Source organism: Cyprinus carpio, unplaced genomic scaffold (genome assembly GCF_018340385.1).
Source record: "Cyprinus carpio isolate SPL01 unplaced genomic scaffold, ASM1834038v1 S000006601, whole genome shotgun sequence".
Classification (NCBI taxonomy): domain Eukaryota; kingdom Metazoa; phylum Chordata; class Actinopteri; order Cypriniformes; family Cyprinidae; genus Cyprinus; species Cyprinus carpio.
In genome coordinates this window covers 66,246-87,653 of record NW_024879247.1, presented here as the reverse complement: position 1 = coordinate 87,653, position 21,408 = coordinate 66,246, and the positions used below count along the sequence as shown (strand labels likewise).

Here is a 21,408-nt window from a genome sequence, read left to right as displayed (position 1 = left end):
CTTCCCAGTTCTGCTTAAGGGCACAATGATAGCAATTACGGGGTTTGATCCTGCACTATTAGCATCAGAACAAAGCTAAAAGGTGGTTTTGAATTCTGTGTTGAAGTCATGTTTTATCAAATTAGACATTACATAATGTCTTAAAGTGAACGCTAACAAAATGATATAACAGTCATAATCTTGTGAGCTCTCATATGGGTAAACATACTTGTCTCAGTTCTCATCCATCTACAGGAAAACCACATAACAAGCATCCTGTGTCACAATCATGAGAGAACATTTTCAGAGGAAAACGAGTCAAAGCCATTGTTAAAGGGATCGTTAAGCCAAAAATAAAGATTCTGTCATCATTTACTTATTTACCTCGTGTCATTCCAAACCTGAAAAAGTCTTTCTTTCTCAAAATGTCTCAAAGTGTTTTTTTTTAAGGTCTATACAATAAAAGTCAGTGGTGTCTAGTGTTGTTTTGGACCCCATTTACTTTAAGTTTAACAGTTTATACATTCTTCAAAATAGCTTCTTTTGTGTTCCTCAGATGAAAGAAAGTCGTACCAACATGAAGGTGAGAAAATAGTGACAGAATTGTTATTATGCCATTTTTTAACTACCCAGATGGGTCAGAAAAAGAAAAAAAAATACAACTCCAAGCAGACAATTCATAGTTTTTCATGACACGGAACATTGTTTTTATAATACAAATACATCATATTATATGTTTTTATAATACAAAGTGTATACTGAAAGAACATAATGCAGTATAATGATGTGTTTGTGAAAAGTTGCCAGTGCAAGCATAGAATCCTGTAATAAAAACAGCAGATAATAAATACATATTGCGCATTGTCTCTAAAGTTAAGAAATATTAAAATATTAAGAATTATATTAAATATGTATTTTTAATAGTGATTAATACAAGCAAGGTTCAAGTTATATTTTGCATAGTCGCACAATCAGATCCAAAGCCAAAACTGACTACAGAATAGTTTTCGCACTGTAATTTGTCTTTTGATATACATAAAGTCTGTCCAGAAGTACTCCCTTGCTCATCAGTATTTCTGCTGGCACAGGTCGTGCATTTCGGGATGCGTATACCTTCTCCAGTTGAAAGTTCATGGGGGAACCGACATACTTTGCACAGTAGGGGCCAGACAAACTTGGAGCGCATGTCACTTCTGTTTTGTAGAACAGCAGACCGTGATTTAAAGTGCAGAAATTGTCCTGATGACCTGCTTTTATGGGTACTTCACAGTTTCCCAGCCAATCGTCGTCCCATTTATTATCTTCATCCCACACCTCCAGTTTTATCTTTTCATTCTCTGCCAGGACAACATCACCCAAATCAAAGGTTCTCCCCCAGTAGGGTGAGTTGTTATTCGTGATCATATCAGTGCGTCCAATCAGAATGTTATTTTTGTCGAACAATTTTACGTACCCATCGGTCGCTGTGGTCGTGTCACCCCACAGATTTTGAGCCCTCACGACTGTGACCTTTACCCGAGAAAGTCCACGCTTAGATGGGCAGCAGTCTGGTGTGATCCCAGGATTGTTGCGACAAGTGCAGACACACGGGTTGTTTGGGTTGGTTTTGACGCCATCTTTGCAAGAATCAGTGCAGTTCCTCCAGAAGGACTTTTCCAGGATGTAGTCATGGATGGCTTGGCGCAAGTGTTTGCGCACTGGATCTTTGGTGGAGATTAGCTCATGCAGGGACTCCAGAGAGTAAGAAATCACATCTGGGTTTTGTGGTAGGGACTCGAGCCATTCTTTGTAAGCTGATGGGTCTTTTCCTCCTGAGAAAAGGATCTCAGGCTCTGAAGTGTGACCTCCGGTCACCTCGGTCAGCCTTTGAAGTAAAAACCAGTTGATTAGGGATACGCTGATATTAAAAGCCTTTATGAAGTGAACATGAAATTATTTTCATAAAATCAATTTCTTTCTCAGTGTTTTTGTTGTGTTTTCCAGTACAAATATCTAAGTGTTTTTACTTGAAGATACATTTACATTTAGTTCAGTTCAGTTCAGTTTATTTATTTATTTATAAAGCACCATTAAAACAACAGAGCATTGACCAAAGTGCTGTCCAATAATGAAAATAATTCCTCAAAAAGAAAACAACAACATCAAAACACAGATAAAAACACCAAAACAGTACAAACATTTTTATTTTATTTTATTTTTTAGAAAAACCATGTCTGCCAATGGGGTAAGGATAAATGTTTTCCTTTTGATAAAGTTTATTTTTCTTACCCATTAAGATTTTTTCTTGTTTTAAGAAAACCTTTTTAAAAATCTCAGAAAACAAGACTTGCGTCATTGTGCTTCTCGAATAAATGTCTGCTGATTTTAGAATGTTTAGATATTTATGCTGGAAAACAAGGCAAAACTACCAAATAAGAAATTCACTTTTTACAATGTGACTGAAAACAGATAAGTGACTGAGATAAAAATTCTTTACGGTTTTGTCTAAATAAATAAAATACAAAATATTAAAAAATAAATGGACAAATTCAAATGATTCATGTTAAATTAATTTAAGCACCACAACATTATAATTTACAGTATGTAAAAAGGGATATCAAATCGTAGATCTGCTAAAGATTACATTTAGTTATTTTGTTATTTATTAATGTTTTTGAAGATGTACTTTAAGTGAGCATTAGATGATGGCAGAGCTAATCTAAATGTAAAAAATAGAGGATGTCCAGGACAGTAAATGTATGACAAGCTAGAAATTACAATAGACATCATGATTTTAAACCCACCTGTCACTAAAGCGGCTGGAGAAGCTGCTTTTGCTCTCTGTTTTGTCCTTGTCTTCATTACAGTGCTTACTTTCTGCTTTCATATCTACTTTGCCACGAATGCTGGCACTTGCCTCCACGTCCAAGCATGTCTTCACCTCATCTGCACTTAAGCCCTGCAGGGCGGTCTCACACTGTCTGATACTGGTCACAGAGTGTACGCGTCCTCCAAGAGTTACCTGGCAAAACAAAAAACTCCTGATTAATGGTTTGACTTGCAGTGTATTGTGTTGTTGTAGCATCTTGGGCCTTTGTAATCCATTTATGTGGAGTAAATTGTAAACCAGAATTACCTTAGTGATGTAATGGGTTCCATAGGTGTTAATGAACTTGTAAAAACGCTTTTTGAAATCAAGATTGTATGTCTTGGGAAGCTCCTTCACAGAGCGCTTGAACTCGGGATGGAGAACAGGCTTGTTGGAGACCCTGTAGCTGTAGGTAGACATGGAAATGTTAGAAGAGATAGGAGAAGGCTATGACTCTTTTGTTTCTTTTATCATGAATAAAAAGTATTCAGTATTCAAGAAAGGCATGAGGCAATGGAAGCTGGTATGTCGCACCTGTAAAATGAACAAGAAATACTTTGACTAGCAAAATTGTACTTGTCTCTTTTGGTCTTCTCCATTGAGTACTCTGCAAGCTTCGAGTTAGTTCCAGCCAAAATTAATGAGCCTGTATTTTGCTTAACGTCTATACCCAAACTAGCCGCCCAGTTGTTCTCAATGGAGGACATGCTGGAGCTGACCAGTTCTTCACTGGACTGGTACAGGGAGCTTGATACTTGAATGTTGCACTTTTTGCTGGATCTCCAGTCTACTACAGATGTGGGAAGCTTTTGATTTGCTCCTTCCATGTAGGGGTTCCTGCAAAGGGTGCATGATTTATCCTTTCGCCTCCAGACCTCTGTGTTAATGACAAAGGCTCCCTTGCGCTGCATCTTGGTCACATCGTATCCTTCTCCGGCCAGGTTGGACCCGGGGGCGAAGGTTGCTTCTGTGCATTCATTGGGTTTACCTTTAGTGCATGACTGCACGATGGGCAGAAAGAGGTAAAAAACAAGCACCGCCCACATTCCTGTAAAATGTGTATGGATGCTCTGCTTTCCTATGAAAAAAAACAACATGACAATTATGTGTGTGGGAGTGTTTATATTTTCTTTATATATTTATTTATTTTTATAGAAACTTGAAATAACAGTACAAAATTGCATAGTCAGTGGTGAGTAAAGAGTAAAAAATTACAGAAAATTATTAAATTACAGTCTCAAACCTTCACACTCAAAATTCGAAATTATTATAAATTAAAATAATAAACAACTTTCTCTCTTCAAAATGAAAAATAATACAAATTTGTACCTTATATAATATTTTTAAAGTCTGCTCTCTAAAACATCACTAATTTTAAAATATTTTTAGTAGGACTGTCATAACAGGATGGATGTCTTGTCCTGCAAGTTTTTAATAACAGTCTGTTGTGCATGAACATGATGGAAAAAGGTTATTATATTGTATTGTTGTTAGGATTATGACAATTTAGTTGATCTTGGCTACAGGGATCATAAGGAATATTTAAAAAGAACAAATTTCAGATACTTTTTAATTAAATTATTATTACTATTATGTGAATGCGCCAAAACCTTCATACTGTAAAAAATAAATAAATAAATATTTAAAAATATTGATATTATACTAGAATTGTAATGTTTAACTGACTTCTGAAGTACGTCTGAAGTAAAACAATACATAACCTATATATTTAATCCCACTGGTCACAAAAAAGGTTTATATTTTCAGTTTTGTTGAATGTGGTCACTGAATGAGTAAACATCTTGATGGGTCACGATAGTGACTGGAGGGATAACAGTGAACTTAGGTAGGCTATGCAATATAAATCCAATAGCAGTTGTTAGTGAAAATTGCTCTAAAATATTGCAATAACAAAATATTGCAATGAATTAAAAGTTCAAATGTTACAAATAAGTTACAATATTGATGTTGTAATACTGGTAGCACTAAAATAAAACTTTTGATATGCGTTACAAAAAAAAAAATGTAACATTTTGTTGATGGTTGTTTTTTTATGTATTTGTCTTTTATCTCAGTATTCCTATCAATGTTGTTTAAGGGTTTTTTTATGCATAATAGTAACCCTAGAATGTGATCAAACTGTTTAAAATAGCTGGGCAAAGATATAAAACTATTTTTTGACAGAAATATGTTAATTCAGTACACACATTATCCCACCAGTCACAATTGCGACCGACCGTAAAACACAATTTTTCACACACTTTTTCAAAAATAATTATTGATTATTTTAAAGGGTTATCTGGGATCAAACAGGTTAATGCCTTACTTTTAAACTCTAGTCTCCAAAATGTAACTAATTCTGAAATATTAACAGGATATTACAGGATGTATGCCTTGCACTGGAGGTTTTTAAATAACAGTATGTTGTGCATGAACGTGAACAAGGAAAAAGCTTTTTTGCCTACAGGGATCATGAGGAATATTATTAAAAAAGAACAAATTTTAGTTGCATTACATCACAGTCATAAAAAAAGCAGCAAGAAACAAATCACTATTTTCTTTAAAAGGTGATGTAAAATTCGCTTCTTACCTTGAACTACTCCGTTTTGTCTAGCAGGCATTCGTGAGTGATGTGTGAGAGGGGCTATATGTAGGAAATAAATGCTAGCTTGTGGGTGGGCTTTACCGGTATTTGCTACCACAAAAAAATACACTCATCCATTGTGGGCTGAGTGAGGGTACACTTTTCAGTTTAGAGGAATTGAATGTGGTCTCGAATAGCCACTTCAGCGCTGAGTATGCTCTGTGGTGAAATGGGGACTAGATGAAAAGTCAGTGGAACATGTGAGCTTTCATTTACACGTTGACCTGTGCATTGTTAAAACATGCAGATGTAGAGTCAGACCGTTGGACTAAACTTGTCAAATCAGAACTAAATGTTTGCCTCAGTGCTGCTGTTAGTCACATAGTTCCTCTTGTGGCGTTAAACCTCCTACACACTTTCAACAGTTCGCCAACCTAACAACCAAAAATGACATGACTTACTTAGAAAAATCAATTCAACTGCTGTTTTCATGATTGTTTTATTAACCACAAAAATTTGCATGCAAGTAAGTGCAAAGCATACTGAGAGAATAAAGCAAACACCCACAGATCGTATTAAAGATCTGAATAGCAAAAATAAAAGAAAAAGCTAATTAAGCATCGATAATAAAATGTTAAAGGGATAGTTATCCATCACTTTAATGCTGAGATGCAAAACACAATTTTTTATACATTTTATTTGAAGATTTTTTTTTTTTTTTTACTTATTTTATTGTGCTTTGATGATAAGCTTTCACAAAGTCTGCGTTTTGCTTTTAGGATCACTGGTTTGACTTAACAAAAAGCGGCGCTCATCTAAAAGCACCCCCATTTTCACCAGCTCATCTTTGGGGATGGGACGGGCGTGTCGTGACACATATACCTTCTCTAGATGGGAGGCCATCGGAGAGCCCACGTACTGGGTGCATGAGGGGCCAGCTAAACTAGGAGCACAAGTTACATTCGTTTTGTAGTACAGCAAACCATGGTTAAGTCGACAGAAGTCGCTTTTTACCCCGGCTTTTAGTTGTATGTTGCACGCCCCCAGGAGGTCATCGTCCCACTTGTTGTCCCTATCCCACACTTCTAGTCTCAGCCCCCCAAACTGAGAGAGAACGAAACTGCCGAGATCAAAATTCCAGTTCCAGGTTGGTGAGTTTTGGTTCCAAATCACTGATGTTTCCCCTAGAAAGAACTTATGATTTCTCAGGACCTTGACATAGCCATCAGTCTGTGAGAAGTAATCTCCCCACAGACCTGTTGCCTTCATCACAGTTACACTAATCTGAGCAAGTCCGAGCTGTGCAGGGCAGCAGTTTGCTTTAACTCCAGGGTTGTTATGACAGGTGCACACACAGGGCTCTTTGGGGTTAGTTGCGATACCGGCCTTGCAAGGTGTAGAGCATTTCTTCCAAAGGGCCCTCTGCAGTATGTAGTCACGAATGGCTCGGCGTAACTGCTCATATTTTGGGTCCTTGACTGGCAGCAACATATGGAGGGGCTTCAGTGAAAAGGAAATAATTTCTGGTTTTTCTGGCACTGTGGACAGCCACTGATTGAAAGCACCAGGGTCATTACTGGCTGAGAAGAGGAGCGCTGTGTCTTGAGCATGGCCACCCGTGATTTCAGTTAACTTGTAGAAAAGAAAGAAAGAAAATTAAGCTTGAACCCTATAGCTATCTATCTATCTATCTATCTATCTATCTATCTATCTATCTATCTATCTATCTATCTATCTATCTATCTATCTATCTATCTATCTATCTATCTATCTATCTATCTATCTATCTATCTATCTATCTATCTATCTATCGTATCGTAATGTACTACCTTTCAAGGAAAATATTAAATTTTAACATTTATTAAATTTAATTTATTAAAATTTAGATTCCCCCAATTAAATGTATTTATTAAATATTAAAATATTATTCTTATTATTATAAGTATAATTTTAATTACATAATATAATAAAAAAGTAATACAAAAAATAAACCATAAATAAAAATGTATTAATTATATTACAAATATTATAAATTAAAATATACATTTAAAAATATGAAATAAAAAATATTATAAACTATACACACACACAAACAAAACTATATTTATGTAACTAATATTTATATCAGACTATATTGTTTAGCCATTTTTAACTAATAATTTAGCTGATAATTCAATTAAATCACATTCTGCCAATTCAAAGCACAAACCTGTCAGTAAAACTGTTAGAAAAACTGTGCTTGCTCAGTTTTTTGTCTTTGCTCTCTTTACAGTGACGGTATGCCGTGTCTATGCTGATCCTCCCCATTACACTTGCAGATGCCTCGACGTCCAGACATGTTTTGACCTCATCCGTACTGAGGTCCTGTAGAGTAGCCATGCATTCTTTTACACTGGTCACAGATTGCACTGTTCCACCCAGTTTCACCTAACAGATTACAAGCAACAGTGACATATATGCAATAGACTGAGAGAAATAGCACACATTGATACTGATATATTTTGGCTTACATGGACAGTGTAATGTGTGCCAAACTTTTCAATAAGTGACAAGTAGCTTTCTTTTGTTTGGTTGTCATATGTCTCCGGAAGTGTGGTTAATTCATAACTTAGCTCGTGATGAAGAGGAGAGCGGCTGCTAATTCTGTATCTGAAGACAGCAGTTTATAATGCTGCACATTAAAACCCATATACCATGATATTCATCACAGAAGTTAACTAATATATGTTAAGTCTTACCCATAGTATCCGCAGGATGTAGACTGCTTGATGAAGCTGAACTTGTCCTTTTTGGTCTTTGCCATTGAATACTCAGCGAGTCTGGAGTTCGTTCCAGCCAACATCACCGACATCTTACTTACCATGTTGCCTATTCCCAGGCCGACTTTCCAGTTGTTCTCTACGGAGGAGGTGCTGGAACTGACCAGGGACTCGCTGGACTCATAAATGGAGCTGGATAATGACCTTTTGCACTTTTGGGTGGCCCTCCAGTAAAGCACAGACACCGGGAGCTTCTGCTTTTTGTTCTGCATGAATGGGTTTTTGCACAGGTTACATGTGTTATTCTTGAGCTCCCACTTACTCATGTCGATGACAAAAGTGCCCAGGCGTTGCATCTTAGTTATGTCGAAACCCTCTCCAGCCAAGTCAGATCCTGGCACACTCTGCTTCTGCTTCTCTCTTTGCATCTCGACACTCTGCTTCTTTACCCAGAAAGCATGCCGGGCTGGTTGGAGGAGGAAGGTACAGAAGAAGCCCAGACCACAGGATAACTAGAGGAATCATTGCGAGTTCTGCTGAGATACGTATACATAAATGAGAAATAAGACCAAAAAAAAAAAAAATTCTGATTATAAGAGCACAATATTAATACTGTTAACCTCAGTGCAAATGTTAATATATAAACTTTGTTGCTCATATATTGGTTCTAATCAAAACCTTTGTGCAGGATTTGATTGGTGTATCCTAGACCCTTCCTTATAAGTTTTAATGTTTTTAGAATGAATCATTCTATAGGCATGCTAGATTTTAGCAGTTTAAATTTATAATGTTCCCATGCAAAATCGCTAGAATAATTTTAACGCTGTTAGTGCTTCAGCATCATCATTTATTTTATTTTATTTATTTGTTTTACAGGAGTTTAAAGTAGTTAAAAAATAGCTTGAAGATATTAATATAGGTATTATTATCAGTCAATAAACTCACAATTAAGTGAGTTTAAGCTCTTTTTCACTTACCTGCGAGGTCTTTTTAATTGTAATCTAAGATCGCCCAACACAGACTGAGAAGTACCTGTTCTGTGCTCATATTTATGTACACTCATGTGTCCCAACTGCAATGGACCGGTACAAGAACATTCACACTTGGTCACTGACTCATCATGTGAAAAAAAAAATGAGTAAAAGGCTAGAATGTAAGAAAAGGTGTTGCTTGACATCAAGGGATGTGGTTTAAATTCAGCAAAGAAGAAGATTCATTAGCTTCTTTAATAAGTGCCTATACCAGAATTTGAAAAAAAAGTTGATAAGCAATGAATCTCCAACACAGAAATGGAGACATTCACATAATTATATGCAAGACCTGAAAAGCAAGCTTATAGAAATCAAACTCTAAACATAGATGTTTGACACTTAAAACAGCCCTTGCAGGATAGAAGTTCTTTTACTCGTTTTTAAAGCTTTTTCATTTTTTTTTAGCATGAGTGTACTGCTTATTCAGATCTGTAAATAATGCAAACAGTATATTGATGCATGCATAATTCATGTGTTTATGCTAAAATGAATGTATAAGGCAAACTGTGTATCTTAGGTTTTTTAACCATTTTGAACATTATCACCCCAGTTCACTAGTTTGTTTTAAATTAAGTGTTAAAAGTACAACGGCTTGTTTGCAGATTTAAACAAAAGGTCACAGGCCCAGATGCAGATAAACTTGTCATTGTATGACTGTGGTCAGCATGGTTTGTTCTGCATGGGCTTCATGACTCATAAAACAACTATATACTCACATAGTGGTTGGAAATTTCAATTTATACTTGTGGTGTATGTGTTATCTTGTGGGTGTTTTCACATGGATGTTAAGATACTAAAAAAATTGAGCGATTTTAACCTGCATACATTATAGTCATGCCTGGGAAGGTAACTGGAAATGTAATATCCCAGACAGCAACATAGTGTTGGCCCAGATCCGGCCCACATGGATTTCACACGGGCCAGATGTGAGCCGGATAGGTTACAGATTACAAGTTACTCTGTTTAAAATTTAATAAGTAATGTAAATATTTCAATGACTTTATTAAAGTAATGTAACTAATTACATTTTATTATTATTTTTGATTACTTTTGTAAATAATAAATGTCAACAGTAAATCATTTAAAAACATTTAAAACAAGCTGAGTTAACCTTAATCTTCAAAAATAAAGCATGTACATAATCCCAATTCGGAAATAAAACAGTTATCGAATAATCATGTGTCCTATTCTGTGTCCTAAACTCCTCAAACATTGGTGTCTCATATTTTAGAGCAGTCGATGTAATTTGGGAAAGGAATTGGTTAAATAAATTTCATTTGAAATGAAAATTTAATTACACATTTTTTCTCAGTAACTGTAACAGATTACACTTACACTTATTTTATAATTAAATTATGTAATTCCATTACATGTAGCATAACTATTAACTCCCCAACACTGATTATAGTCTGTACTGTTGCATGGTGCAAGGAAACAAAATACAGATTAATTAACTCTTTACAAAACAACTTAAGGTTTAAGCATGTGAACAGCTTTATTTTACTGAATCTTTTATCCAATAAAACAAAATATTTCCACTTACACAAAGATATTATAAAGAATAATACAGAAATATTTGCACCACAACTAAATAATCATCCAACCTTGTATCATTGAATGTCATTATGACACCTGCCAACCTCTATTTATAATTGACCTGCTGAAGTTTGAGACAGGGGTCTACACAGCCTCACACGTGTAATTAACACGTATAATTTGCATTTACAATGAACTATACTATACTAAAATTCATTTTAAAGTCTTGGCTGAATTTTAATAAAGGCCTACGGTAAACTGTCCGAGGCCTACAAGTCCTAGCTAAACGTCCAGTAGCCTACGTCGTAACATTTGTTTATTTGTTTTATTCAATTAAAGTAATTTTTCGCAGGCTCATTGAGAATCGGACAAGAGCCGATTCTCGGTAAGATTCATTCGGACTGATTCAGTTCGATTCGTAAGCGAATCATTTAGCTCGATTTATAAACGAATCGTTCAAACTCGGGTTCGTTCAACAAATTCATTGGAAAGGTCCGACTCGTTCAGAATCGGACATCGCCACTTTTGAGCTATCATTATAAAAAATACCATTAGTATACGATACAATGACTGTCAAATAGACTATTATGTAATCTTGATATTAGGCTACATTCCCCAAAACATATATATTGCAATAGAAAAAAAAATATCTAAAAGGCACAAATTGAATCGATCCTGTGCTCGCGCCACCCCCGGCTCGTCCCAGTTGGTCCAGACTGGATTAGAGCGCTGCAGCATCAGCGGAGGATCAGGAGTGAAGTCCGGGCCGCTGCGCCCCTCCACCAGCCGCATGCTCCCGCACACCGGCATCAGTCCGCACGAGAGAAATGTGCGGGGAATGTAGGGGATATTAACCTTTCTTTGGCATAGCCGCTTATCAGAAACGGATCTCCTCAGCAAAGCGCTCGTTTAAAAACTCTGCTGGATGAAATCACTGCAGGCTAGCAGCAACATCACTTGGCAGCAAAGGCGAGACGTGCGCCCGTGAGCTGAGCACCGTGCATTCCTCCGTTCCCTGGATGACAAACGCCGAGCCTCCGGATGGAGATATTTTAGACGGAGCATGGGGGATCGCGGGAATGCGTGTGCCGCTGTTTGGGAAAACTGGTTGTGATGTTTAACCGCTGCTGAAACGTTGACTGTGAAGCTCGTGTGTTTTTGCATTCGGCACAATCAAGGTGACGGCAGCTAGCCCGTTAGCTCGCGAGCTATCCGGTTAGTGTGAGACAGGGAACAGAAAACGCACCGAGTGCGTTTGACATCGAAATATTATTATTGATAAAAATGAAAAAGGGCAGCACACGATAAGCGTGTGCACTTTTTCTTTGCACGGTGCATGCACTTCCTTATTGGATAACAGTGCTCGTCGCTGACAAGGAGCACATGCCAGGAGAGGCTTGATATTTTTTGGGGAAGAACCCTGCCATATCTATGAGAATTTGATAATAGAGCATATCAAACTCGTGTGCTTTTTTACATCAGCTGCATATTTTAATGTTAACCCCCTAAACCCCGTGGGATGTCATATCGATTCTGGCACTGTACTGTATATTAGTACCTACTTATGGTCGGAGCCAAGCAATATTGTCGTATCATCACTATATTAAGCGCATACTTGTATTGGTTTATAGAAAAATACACCTGCTTCGTTCAGGTCCAGTAAATGAGTCTTTTGTATCAGTTTCTTGCAACACACACGAGTCTCACAGTCAGAGCGCTGGTAGCTTAGAAATCAGAGTGGATGCCAAAGCTCCGGACGGACAGATGATGATGGTGATGATTCACTCCGCGGGAATATGAGGAAGTTACTCTGAACCGAGCACACGGCTCCGCGTTCACGAAACCCCTGCCGTTACCGATGGTGAAATTAGCCGGTGGCTGTTTGATGAGCAGCAAACGAAAGCCACCTCTCCTCGGGTCGCCTCTGAGGTCGAGCTGACAGAAGCTGGTGGGTTTGTTTGAAAGGCTGGAGCAGGGTGTGACAACACTTCGTTTAAATGTTTACATGCAGCGCTATGTATCACGAAGCTCACTATGAAAGCAGCCTGGAATTTCTACGTCAACCCGTGTGGATGACGCCGCCGCCGTCAACGTTCCAAAACAAAACGTAGCCGAGGCAAAAGTTGCTTTTTAAAATAGTTTGTTTCGGCTAAAGAGCAGCGGGTCTGTTAGCCATGTAGCTGGCCGCACATGACCGGACTGCACTTCTCCAACTAATGTCTAGGGTGTCGGGTCTTTTTTTAGTCTGTGTTGTGCGTGTAAAGTGTAATGTATAGCGTAGTTATTTTAGCGTCGTCGTGACTGTTTCTGGTTGCTATGGCATTTTTAAACGGCCCCAGACTGCTGGACTGGGCAAACTCTCCTCCACATTTACAGTTCAACAGATATGTCCTGACTGGCTATAGACCCATCTCCTCCGTCCAGGAGTGTATCAAGAGTCTCTTCTATCTGCACAATGAGCTGGGGAACATCTACACACACGGTGAGTGAGACAAGCCTACTGCTTCAAAAGAGGAAGCGGACAGTGCCCTCCCTCTTTATGTGCTTATAACTTGCTTTACTTTTTGTGGCATTGATTTATTTATTTATTTTTTAACTAATAATTCTAATGAATTAGTATTAATAAATTGCATGACTTCATTCATGTCAGTAGGAGTTTTGCCCATCCTGGCTGCTTAGGTCTTACCAGTATTTGCATGTGTATTATTACCCATTCATAGTTCTAGTCTAAACTCCATTTAAATGATCAGTGTTTCTACACCACCAGACACAGGGTATGGTCTATATTTGTTGTAAATTGCACACCTTGCTGGGTTTTTCAGAAACTACGTTAATGAAATAGTTCACCCAAAACTATTTATTTACAGTCATCTTGGTCTAAAAATTTTTTTTAAGTTGTCCTTATCAGCCTTTTTCATGCAGTGACATCTTCCCCATTCATTGTCAAGCCTCAAAAAGCATCAAAAGTGTGTCAAGGTTTGTGATAAGTGAACTCAAATGAATCATTCAATCATTAAGCTAATTTTCTATTTCTCTCATGAACCTGAAAGACTTGAAATGTAGTGTATGAGATGACTGTTGTGATTAAAGTGATTTTGTGTCCTTTTCGAATGTTGACATTTTCAATCACCATTAAATGGAAAATACAGACCGATAGATTGTTCAAAATATCTCCTTTTGTTTTCCGCAAAAGAAAAAAAAGTCATACAGGGTTGGAGCGACATGAGGATGATTAAATTGACAGAATTATCTTTTTCTTTTTTTCTGAAAGCTATCCATTTAAATGATTATACAGCTACACCTTGAAATGCATAGATCCCACTCTTGCTGTGTACATCACTATGTACTGCAGTTTGCCATACATAATTAATTGTTTGTCAGTAACAAAAGGAGTTATTATCTTGTTAAGTAATTTGTGCTATGTTTTTATATCACAGCTGCAGTGAGCAGTATCTAGACAAGCGCTCCAGTGCAACACTTGCTGAGAGGAAATATAAAAAATGTAAAATCAGGCATAAAGGTGAACTCCAAAGGAATTTCTGCTTGGAAATGCTTCTAAATTGCAGGAGTGTGTGGATTCATCAAGCTGGGTCATGTGGTTGCCTGCAGGTGTGCTGTCATACACACCCTTTCCTTTCAAGAAACTGCCATTTGGACTGGTAAAACTTTGTTAGTACTGTATTATATTGTTTTGCACTGTGCTCTCAGAGTGTGTTCTTAAGCCAGCACTGTGGTTCAGAGTATATTTGAGAGTGTTCTGGCCAATGCTGTAGTCCAGTAAGCAGAAATGAGAGGTTTGAAATGAGTGACACAGCTTAACTTGACCCAAAAGATGACTTTGCTGTAGGGAGCTGCACCTTCACCTTTTCTAAGCTGAAATAAAGAGGCATTTATTCTGTGTCTGTATTGTTTGAATTGATAAAAATACCTCCTTTTGGAGTTTGTAAGACAAGGTGACAATAAAGACTGATGAATGAAAATTTGTTGCATATATCGTCACTCTTTTTTTAATTTTTAATTTTTTATTTTACATAGGGCAATTTCCATTCTTGCTTTGGAACGCAACCGAGGTGCATGATCCTTCACAGTGTTTGCTTTGTGTTCAAGTATTTGTGTTTTACTTTGCATGATATGTCTGCACAATTGCATACCATGTTTGCACGCCATGTCTTCAGGGCAACGTTTGATGTTCTTCACGGGTTTCTACCTGTAACATCTGCTGTTTAAAGATGATTCAGTCTATTTCTGACACTTGACTATGACTAATAATCATTACTAGTCTGTTTCTGGGTCTAACCAAGTTTTTCTGCTGATGTGTTTGTCCCACTTTTATGGGACATAAAAGAAATTATTTTAAGAAATGTCTCTCTTTTTTTATTTCTTTTTTTTTTAACTGTACACACAATAAATGTTAGCGGGACCCAACATCTATCAAAATATCTTTTGTGTTCAAAGAAAGAAATCATACAGGTTTAGAATGACATAAGGGTAAGAAATGGTGATAGAATCTTCATTTTCTTCATTTCATCTTTGTTAAATGATGAAAATTGTAATTATGAAATAAGTTAAAATTATGACAAAATGTCATATTTAGGATATGAAAAGTCACAATTATGACAAGTCAGTCTTTTTACATAATTATAACTTTTCAACTCTTGGAATATTACTTTATATATATATATATATATATATGTGTATATGTGTATATGTATGTATATGTTTATGTCATAATTATGATTTTTTTTGTCATAACTATAATTTATCAAACCATTATTTTGTATAATGTGGTGGAAATGATTTAAATTTTAAATATCATCATTGCCAATGAAACAGTTTTTTTTTTTTTTTTTTTTTTTTTTTTAAATATAACATTTACAGTACATACAAAGTGTAGGTGCAGCTCAAATGCATTAACTTTTCTAGGGCAGAGTGCATGTTCTCTATCAATAGTGTCTTTATCAGAGCGAGTGTAAAGCCAACAGAGATAACTCACTCAAAATAGATGTGCTAGAAGGCACTGGTGCTTTTACCTGACTAGGATAAATCATTTGACACTGGGGGAATGACGGGGGCTTAGAGAGAAAAAGAGATTCACAAACAAGAAGATTGTCCAACGAGATTGTCTTTTCATGTACTTTAAGCCACTAGTAAAAAGCCACTGACTGTCATTTAGTGCTAAAGACTTTTAAAGACCTTTGTTTTAGTGTGTCATTGGCATTTTGGCAGCTGCTGCTAAAATTAGCACAGCAAAGCCACTGAGACCCTCATTGTGCTGGGCTGTTCCCTGGGCCTCCATAAATCCATGTGTTGTTTAGGCTGCAGCATTCAACTTGAGGGACACGGTGAAACACTGCAGGGCTTGCCTGAGCATAATGCCAAATAACAACCTTCTTGTTCTCTTTACAGGCCTTGCGTGTTTCAACAGCACTTCAACTACTTCTTATGTGTACAATGACTCTCCTGAGCTTCTCTGTCTCGTTGTTTCTTTTTCTCCACTCAGGAATCCCTCTGCTCTGTTTCCTGGTGCTGCTCCCGCTCAACATCCCCTGGTCACAGATCACCGTGACGTGGCTTGGCGTGGTGCATTTCCTGGCCTGCCTGTCACCGCAGCTGGGCTCAGTGGTCTACCACCTGTTTATGAACCATGAGGGCGGCGAGCCCGTCTACAAAACCCTGCTCACGCTAGATATGTGTGGAATCTGCATGATCAACACGCTAGGTCAGCATCTCAAACTGCTGTCAGATCAATCCGAGCGCTCCATCACATTATCTCTCCGTATTCTTTTCATTTCTGTTCTCAGTTTTCCCCTGCTGATTCAAGCTTTTTTTTTCCTCCGGACACCCTACATTTGATATTTTTGCATAGGTTGTTCATACCTGATGAAGTGATCTGTCATCACATTATGTTTAGCGGTGATCACCAAAAGAGGCTGGTATGCATTAGAGACCTGTGTCACAGCAGCCCAGTGAATAAGTTAAATATGCATTTCACCTATATTTGTAGTCGTCTTTCAGGCTGTTGCAACATTTTACCAAAGGAGAAGTGTTGTACAAGAAAACAGTGTTGCAAGAAAGGAAATAAAGAAGCAAAGAGAAAACAAAAGAGATATAGACATTGAAGTGCCTTACAGGAAGACGGTGTTCTCTGTTGTCACATGTACAGCAGCAGTGACCAGACTGTTTCACAGCACTTCCGTTGTCTCTTGCTCGGTTTTTTGATAAAGATCTCATTTGGAATGTTAAAAGTGGCTTTTCCTAGTTTTCATAATTATCCACCCATTTAGATGGAAAACAAAGGAACGTTTTGTAGAAAGTCAAAAAAGGACATTTTGACTAATTTAATTTGATTTATTGTAAAAGTGAATTAGGTTTTTATGAGACAGAAATGGTTTTGAGGATAGTGTTAATTACAATAGGAAAACTGAGGTAATATTTAGGTAATATTCTAAAATTTTACCTTAGTGCAAAAGATGGCATTTTTGTAAATATGTTAATAATTTTAATTGATAGTATATAAAAATTATATAGTAAAACTTATTTGGTTAACCCTTAGTTACCATATAAATCCATATAAATAAAAAATTTTAACAGCTCATTACATAAGTTTTTTTTAAAAGTACAGAATATCATTTAATTTATGGTGAAGAAAATGCCATAAAATGTCATATCATTTAATATAATATATATATATATATAGGACATTCCCATTTGTTTGTGCATGACACATCCCCTCTAAATATATTGTAGTTTTTATTTTATTTATTTTTGCAATTTTGGAGCCCTATACAGTTAAGTGTGTGGAATTCACTGCTGTAATTACATCACTGTTGTGATTTTGTGATGCGTTTGTTGCTGCCATAAAGCAATCCACCCTTTTTTGTGGAATTTCGTATCTGCTCATCAAACATACTTGAATGATGTGAGCTGTACAGTTACATGTTATCCTATTAACACTGTGTTTTGGTTCACAGGAGCCCTGCCCATCGTGTACAGCACTCTTCTCTGCTACCCCTTCACCCGCACAGTGGCTCTGCTGATGTACATCCTGCTCTCCAGTTACGCCATCTACTGTGCCGTCACAGCGGGCAGCAGAGTGCGCCGTCTGCGTTCCTTCGCCTGGCAGGCGCTTTTCCGCTTCTCGTTTTTCCTATTGCGCTGGATAGGTGTGGGCGGAGGAAGTCCCACCTCACTGCGTCACTTTCTCACCATGGATGCACTAGCGGTGTTGGGCGGTGTCATCAATATCACGCGAATCCCCGAGCGGTTCTGCCCAGGCCTCTTTGACTACTGGTGCAACAGCCATCAGATCATGCATGTGCTGGTGGTGGTGTCTATACTGTACCTACACTGGGGGGTGCTGGACGACTTACTGTGGATCAACACGCATCACTGTCCGTCAGACTGACAGTGGCCCCTGCTAGTCTGGAATCATGGGTAATAAGGCGTGAGGACCTCTTTTAGTAATGAGATGTTTGGGAACGCGACGTAATTGGGCAAAGAATGGTTTGGGTTGGGGGGAGACTGTGTGCTTTGTATATATATGTGTGCACGAAAGTCCATAAGAAGTGTTTTACATGTTTTTTAGGAGACACCAGTGCCAGCTTTGACACACATGCTTGTTTGTGCCGTCAGTAGCCAGAATGTACATATCTGCGTTTGCATAAACATTGTCCATGCATGGCACTGTTTAGATCTGCTAGCTCAAACAAAAGCTATTTATTTATTTATTTATTTATTTGGTTTGAGACCTACAAATTCTATAGGCGCACACACACACGCACATATGGGGTCTGGCATTATTTAATGTCATGTGTTCACCAGCGTTTAAAGCATTTAATAAATAACCTCTAAATTTAGTTGTAGCTGAACAGTGAGAGACATGATCGAGCCCTCAAATGATTGGCTCTCGAAAAGTAAGAATTAACGTATCGCGTAAAACTAAAATTCTTTGCACAAAATAGCATGGCTTTTATGAAAACTAATTATAGTTTGTATCTATTCTCAATTTTGCTGGTGACAAACAAAGATCACCGGTGCAGAAATTATGTATGCACCACCCAACTTTCAACTTAATACACTATTGCAGACTATGCAGCATATCAGATGTTACATCAGTGCTAACACACACATACACACACACGCGTACTGTATGCCCAGTCTCACAGCAACATTTACTGGAAATACTTGAGTTGATTTTACTTGTTTTATCACACTTTCTTTTTTCCACTCTCCCTGTTCAGGTCCACATTTCCCGCATTCTCACCCTGATACCTGTAAGTGAAGGGAGAAGGGGTCATTCCTTGGTTTGTAGACTTGCAATTTATACGTTTACTGGCTGGTTAAAGGTGCTGAGTGCCCATTTTATTTTTTAGTGCCCTCTGTGACTTTGATCATGTTTGTTAAAATCTAAGGGGCATTTATTCAATGCAGTTTTTGCAGGAGCATGACTTTTAATAATACCCTAGGAAACATTTTACATTACCTGCAGAAGATATTTTCTCTGCTGTGCTGCTGAACAGTCGATTCAGCCTTGTACACTTACGGTTTTAATATCCTAATCTGTAGTTTGGAAGATTGGATTTTGTACCACTCTAAATTAGATTTCATTTCTTTTCTGACCTTTAACCTCAATTATCTATGTAACCTTGGATTCAAGACAACGCAAATTATTTTCTTAATGGCGTGCTGTTTGCACAAAGGCTTTAATTCTCTGCTGGCCATCATCGTCCACTGTGCACCTGATGTTCCCGCTCATCAGATGTGGCAGATGAATATTAGACTCCAGAATGGAGCAATATTACACATGCCAGTTCACTATGAATTCCCCAATGAAGACTAGGGGAATATTGGTACTGCTCACGTTTATTAATGCTATATATACGGATTATCTAAGTCCCTAGTAATGGGATCAACTTGATTGGATATAATTCATAATGACCCCTCTGATTTAAGAAAAGTTGCCAAAAGACTTCAGGTTTAACAGAGCTGTGTACAGTGACTAAAGCTGAACAATCAGTCTCCTTTATATCTTTCTTTAGAATGTGATTAATGTAAACTAAAACAGTTCTCAATGTAGATTGCACTATGGAGATGTTCTCATTGTTCCAAATGGGCTGTATTATGCAGTTTTTGCACATTTGGATTTGTTAGCTTAGCACGCTCAAACCAAGAATGACTCTTTTAACCCTTCCAACCTCACTTTGTTTTAAAGAACTGACAAACAAACAACACAATGTGATAGATTCACTGACACTATCACAATATAGCTTTTAGAATAAACTTCAGTGAGGCCTGCCGTTCATTTCAATTACCCTCACTATCCATGTCATTGGCATTATATTTATTATATTTAAGATGTTAAATATGTTTTGACATTTGGCAATGTTTGAAGATGTTTTATTTAAATGCTACTACTACTGTTTTTTTATTATTATTATTATATATGTATATTATTTTAACAAGTTGGGGATCACATATCTTTACACAACCACAGTACTCTAATATCCTCTAGCAGAGATCACACCTATTAGTGTAGAATCAGTGCATGTTAAGTAGAATGTTGCTCAGATATATCTGACAAACACTTACACATACTCTATGCCAAATTAGATTTTAGGGCCTCAGGTGTCGAGCACGACGGTCCTGATCTTAGCAGACCAGGGTGGTTTCAAAAACTAACCACTAGTCCCTCAGAATTGGGGAAGTGTACCCCAACCCCTTTAACGCTATTAAATGATAAACATTAGAGTCTGCAATCAAGTGTTGCATGTAAGTACTAGTAAACCAATCCCCTTAAAACACAACATGCGATTTCTAATGCTTGTGCAATGCAACCACTGACATATGTGCTTAATGTATCAAATATATCTGTCTTTAGAAATGGAATGAAATCAAGAGAGCAGCCCAGAGGCAATACAACCATATCAAGTAATTAACTGCACTGTTTATTTTTTTACCAAAAGGGCTTTGGATCAAAGTGAAAACCAATTAAGAACTTAAAAGTCCATATAGGTAACATAAATACCTGTATTTAGACTGTATATGCATAAAATGCAAGCAGCATACATACTGACATTTTTATATATTCATATTAATATATAAAGCAACAATGTGATAAGAAAACATATTGAATGTTAACGTATTTCATCTCAGAGAGCGACACTCAATATGGATTGTCCGATTTCATTTCAAAGGCAGCAGTGATTCTGTAACTGTAAAAAGCTGTAATTGTGACGTCACAATGACGGGCCTAGGTTAGACAGGTTAGATTATTTAGTAGGGTTAACCGTCACAATAATATGTCTGTACTACTATGATGTCATAATGTCATTAAACACGGTCTTTGGTTTTTAAGCTGTTTAGAAGGGATTGTAATATAGTTCGGTTGGTAAAATCTCTTTTTTACATTATGAAAAGTACAGAGAGGCATACAGATGTTTTGGTTTGGGGTCCTGATATGTTATTACCTCTGAAATCCACCGGATAACTATGCATAATTGAAATATGTACATTTATATATACACACAAACATGTTTTGTACATGTGAATTCCAAAAACAAGATGTTTTACCAGTCCTGAAAAGAAACAGATTCACACCAACATGTTTTGCTCAGGACCATGCCATCCTGGGGTTTCCTCTTCTCAGGGTGCCCTGTCAGTGCTCACTTGTAC

At 37.3% G+C, this 21,408-nt stretch overlaps 2 protein-coding genes and 1 pseudogene across 3 annotated transcripts; 1 reads left to right on the top strand and 2 right to left on the bottom strand.

The window, feature by feature from the left end:
- Positions 1 to 563: 563 nt before the first annotated feature.
- On the bottom strand, positions 564 to 5,531 carry LOC109060352 (perforin-1-like). The gene is made up of 5 exons (XM_019077518.2): positions 5,418 to 5,531; positions 3,362 to 3,905; positions 3,095 to 3,233; positions 2,763 to 2,980; positions 564 to 1,843 (listed from the first exon to the last, which is right to left on the bottom strand). Exons 1-5 carry the CDS (start codon positions 5,446 to 5,448, stop codon positions 973 to 975), a joined length of 1,803 nt encoding a protein of 600 aa, XP_018933063.1. The 5' UTR covers positions 5,449 to 5,531; the 3' UTR covers positions 564 to 972.
- Positions 5,532 to 5,891: 360 nt separating this feature from the next.
- Positions 5,892 to 9,298, bottom strand: LOC109060498 (annotated as a pseudogene). The gene is made up of 5 exons (XR_006159553.1): positions 9,148 to 9,298; positions 8,150 to 8,706; positions 7,922 to 8,060; positions 7,620 to 7,838; positions 5,892 to 7,043 (listed from the first exon to the last, which is right to left on the bottom strand). The product of XR_006159553.1 is annotated as a perforin-1-like (transcript).
- Positions 9,299 to 12,770: 3,472 nt separating this feature from the next.
- LOC109060513 (progestin and adipoQ receptor family member 4-like) lies at positions 12,771 to 21,344 on the top strand. Its single transcript, XM_019077689.2, has 3 exons — positions 12,771 to 13,219; positions 16,238 to 16,456; positions 17,709 to 21,344. Exons 1-3 carry the CDS (start codon positions 13,054 to 13,056, stop codon positions 18,140 to 18,142), a joined length of 819 nt encoding a protein of 272 aa, XP_018933234.1. The 5' UTR covers positions 12,771 to 13,053; the 3' UTR covers positions 18,143 to 21,344.
- Positions 21,345 to 21,408: the final 64 nt, after the last annotated feature.

Bases quoted from the DNA above. Each gene is read 5' to 3' on its own strand.
- LOC109060513 (XM_019077689.2), top strand. From the start codon at position 13,054: ATGGCATTTTTAAACGGCCCCAGACTGCTGGACTGGGCAAACTCTCCT. The intron at 13,220-16,237 runs GTGAGTGAGACA...TTCTCCACTCAG, and splicing joins GGGGAACATCTACACACACG to GAATCCCTCTGCTCTGTTTC. The intron at 16,457-17,708 runs GTCAGCATCTCA...TTTGGTTCACAG, and splicing joins CTGCATGATCAACACGCTAG to GAGCCCTGCCCATCGTGTAC.
- LOC109060352 (XM_019077518.2), bottom strand. From the start codon at position 5,448: ATGCCTGCTAGACAAAACGGAGTAGTTCAAG. The intron at 3,234-3,361 runs GTGCGACATACC...GTCTACCTACAG, and splicing joins ATTTCTTGTTCATTTTACAG to CTACAGGGTCTCCAACAAGC. The intron at 2,981-3,094 runs GTAATTCTGGTT...TTGTTTTGCCAG, and splicing joins GAACCCATTACATCACTAAG to GTAACTCTTGGAGGACGCGT.